Source organism: Sprattus sprattus, assembly GCF_963457725.1.
Source record: "Sprattus sprattus genome assembly, chromosome: 18".
Classification (NCBI taxonomy): Eukaryota; Metazoa; Chordata; class Actinopteri; order Clupeiformes; family Clupeidae; genus Sprattus; species Sprattus sprattus.
Genome location: NC_137916.1, coordinates 7,964,814 through 7,968,524, shown reverse-complemented (window position 1 = coordinate 7,968,524; position 3,711 = coordinate 7,964,814). Strand labels below are relative to the sequence as shown.

The following is a 3,711-nucleotide window of genomic DNA, read 5'->3' as shown; positions in this document are numbered from 1 at the left end:
GAGCAACTTACATGAGTTTATGTTCTTTATGGGAAAGTAAAACAAAGCCTTTTTTTAAACCAGTATGAGCTGACCTTAAAAGCCAATCATGGGACAAAAAATATTTATATAATGTTAAACACACACCACACATGCACATGAATGCTCACAGCTCTTGTGAACCCATCCTTCATAAATACTTCAGCTGTTCTGGGCTTGGTTAAGGTTGCTCTCCATGCACCAAATTTGCTTTGTGACCCAAATTCCATGTGTTAGTCTCTAAGGAATGAGCCGGAACTCTTCCCTTTGTAGCTCTGCTTCTTTCTCCAGACGTACTGTGACTGCTTGGCTCATATTACATGGAACAGCTCCCTGCAGCAGTCTCGCTCACACACACACACACACACACACACACACACACACACACACACACACACACACACACACACACACACACACACACACAGATGCATGCAGGACGCACCCATACCCGCAGGCGTCCTCTTGCACACAAGCTCATACAGGCATACCCACATTCATACCCAAACAGACACCCACATGCACTCCCATGAACACATGCGGCCGCTTCATCTCACTACCACACTGTAAAAATGTGCCCTGAAGGGTGCTAGACAGACCACATGGCATGACAGTTGGGTGAGCCAAAGACAGCAAGAGAGACAGCAAGAGAGAGAGAGAGAGATACAGAGATATATATTGAGAGGGGGAGAGGAGAAAGGCTATGCCAGAGAGAGATATGAAGTAAGAAAAACACACCAGGGACACCGGAAGCAGATAGACCATCCAGCCAGCAGAGATAAGAGCACAGCACGCAAGGGATGATGCAGCACACTGTGTGTGTGTTGCATCGGAACGACCAGGAAATCCAGCCCGGTGGCGTGTGTGTGTGTGTGCGCGCATGTGTGTATGTGTGTGTGTGTGTGTGTGTGTGTGTGTGTGTGTGTTTGGGGTGGGGGGGGGGCTTGTACATGGCCTCCCAGGGCTCTGATCCCCTGCACCGTCACAATGGTGTTTTTTCGGCTGGTGATGAGTCGAATTTTCCAAACATTGTTGTCAGTGACAATGCGCTGTGACTGAGGGGCCTGGGCTGTGTGGTAACGCCTTAGCCAGTGGCCAACAGCCCCTCCAAAAGGACATTTACATTCCCTGTTGACCAGGGGCCTTATGGGGGAGGGGTGGTGGAAGGGTGTTTCCGACAACTCCAATATAGCCCCATCATAGAGAAGATCTATCCAGAAACGACCCTCCCACTCCAATATCCACAGGTCATCCCAGGTCCCTCACACACACACAGGCACTGAAGGATATGACTGAGATAGGGGTGTTCCCTCCAGGCTTGTGTCAGCTAACAGCCCCACTGGAGCTGGAGCTGGGGCGTGTGGGGGTGAGTGGGAGTCAGCGATCCGTCACAGAGCCCTCAGGACAGCCAGCAGCTGGGAAAGACATGTGGCTGGAGGACGGGGGGAGGCAACCAGGACTCGCACCAAAATCTGGTTCTGCCTTGGATGGGCAGAAGGGCTTTGTCTGTACACTACCAACATGTAACTGTCTGATGTTCATACACTGTTGCAGCACATGGCCTTGGCTTCATGCAGCTCAGAGTTTCAGCAAAGCATATCACAGCATAGCATAGTTTGTGGTCACTCTGCAGCTACCAATAAACCTCAACCTGTACCTGTTCAACCAAAACCTCCCAACTGTACAATCCGTTCTATCAGTAGAGCTACAGTATATCTGCTGAGTTCAAGTCAAACAAAAAGATCTCCAGATTCAGGGATATATCTACACTAACATATGTAATACAAGTTGTATAACAGTGTTGTAGATAATAAATAAAAGATAATAAATAAAATAAGTAATTTATAATGCTGAGCAGTGGAGTGGGCATGCTAGACACTACAACATTAGGCCACATCCTGCCTGCTTCCTGTATTATGACTGATGCGAATGGCATACGGTGGCCAGTGGGGGATAGACGGAAGTGCATATGTATACCCAGTGAGGTGGCTTCCCATGCTGTGAGTGTCAGACTCAAGCCAAAGAAAGGGTAAGGGTGGTTACATGTGGTTCGTGGCCCAACCCTGCAGCGAGGACTCTGCACTGCTCTGTATGGCCTTACCTTTCCTTTTTCACCCACTCTCACGGTGGAGGAAGAATGTGAGAAGATAAAGAGAAAAGCGGAGAGAGAGAGAGAAGCAGAGAAGCAGAGAGATAAATGGGGCTGGGAAAGGAAGAGAGAAGACAACAAAGGGAGAGACACAACTACATAAATAGCACGAGCGGGAAGGAAAGTGAAAGAGATATAAAGCACTGATACACCACACAGAAGACAGTATGTGTGAGAGAGAAGCAGAGAGAGACAGGCTGAGACAGACAGAGTGAGAGACTCCTTACTGTAGCTGGGGAAATAACAGCATTGTTTCTGATTAGCCCGAGGCTCCACAGGGAGGGGGGTGGGGGGTGTAGGGCAGAAGCAGGCAGGCTGGGCCGTGGGGGAAGTTAAAGAAGGACACCAGAGAAGAGATACATTTTGCAGAGAGTGGCAGACAACAGACCTGCTCCAACTCCTTGACCTTCAACTCCTCAGAGGAGACGGTGAATGCTGCTAAAACTCTTACTACTACAAGAGGCCCTTGGAGGCCTGTAAACTGATGACCCCCCTGATGAAAGTGGAAGTTTTAAGACCAGTTGGGGTTCAGCAAGGCCCTGATGTGTAAAGTGAGGAGGCAGATGGAGAGGGCCGTGGGTTCAGTACCTGCTTGCGGGCCTGGCTGAGTCCATGGAGGCGCTGCTGTAGCTCGCTCCTGTAGTTCTGGGCCGCCTCGATGCTCTCCTTTGCTTCCTGCAGCAAAGCCTCCGTCTCAATCGACATCCTCCTTCCTCCCGGCTGCTGTGCACAGACACACACACACACACACACACACACACACACACACACACACACACACACACACACACACACACACACATAAGCAATTATGGACAGCCTACAAATCTGTGCCGTGTACTGAGCGAATTCTTCACCACACAAATACAAACACTAAGGGCAGATTGATTATAAATTCATGCCGAAAAGTTTTAGAAGAAGAGTGCAATCAAAGCAAAGGCTCAAACTGCCTCCCACCCCACAGCTACACCCCCCGCCCTGGGCACAACAACCACTCATGCTCATAGTGCACGCACAAAATACCCTCTGTTTTAATGGCAAAACCATGTCAGATGATTCTAACATGAGGCGGTTCACCCAAACCCTTCTTACTGAAGCGGTTCTTCTCCTTGTACGCTCTCCCCACTGGGGACAAGCATCAGCCCTCCTTAAAGGGTTTTGCATTTCCGTGTCCCTCTGTGTTAAATGTTGGCAGATTCAGACCTCTCCCATTTGGAGCATTTCTTTACTCCTTGTACAACTGAAAGACATTCTGCTTCAAATCCGTCTCCACGGAAAAGAATACAAGGGAATGATGTTGCGAACTTGGGACTGTGCTTGTCCACAGAACGCAGGTTACACTCACATGATGTAAAGTTCAAGTTAAGTTGCCATAGCAGTATTATGACACAAATAATCCTGTGACTTTTATGTCATTTCAACTGTGGTCGTGTTTAACAGTTAAACAGTGTTTAAACTTCATCTCATATTTCCTTCTGGAGGAACAAGCCTCCAAAGTGTTAAACTTAATATAGAAGGAGAGATCGACAGACAGAACGTGTGTG

General features: G+C 48.6%; 1 protein-coding gene across 1 annotated transcript in view; it reads right to left on the bottom strand.

Moving 5' to 3' along the window:
* Window positions 1-2,878, bottom strand: part of crlf3 (cytokine receptor-like factor 3) — a 9,355-nt gene extending 6,477 nt beyond the window's left edge. Inside the window, exon 1 of the mRNA XM_080856337.1 lies at window positions 2,756-2,878. Within this exon, the coding sequence (XP_080712463.1) occupies window positions 2,756-2,872 (117 nt within the window). The 5' untranslated portion in view covers window positions 2,873-2,878. The remainder of the gene's footprint in view (window positions 1-2,755) is intronic.
* Window positions 2,879-3,711: the final 833 nt, after the last annotated feature.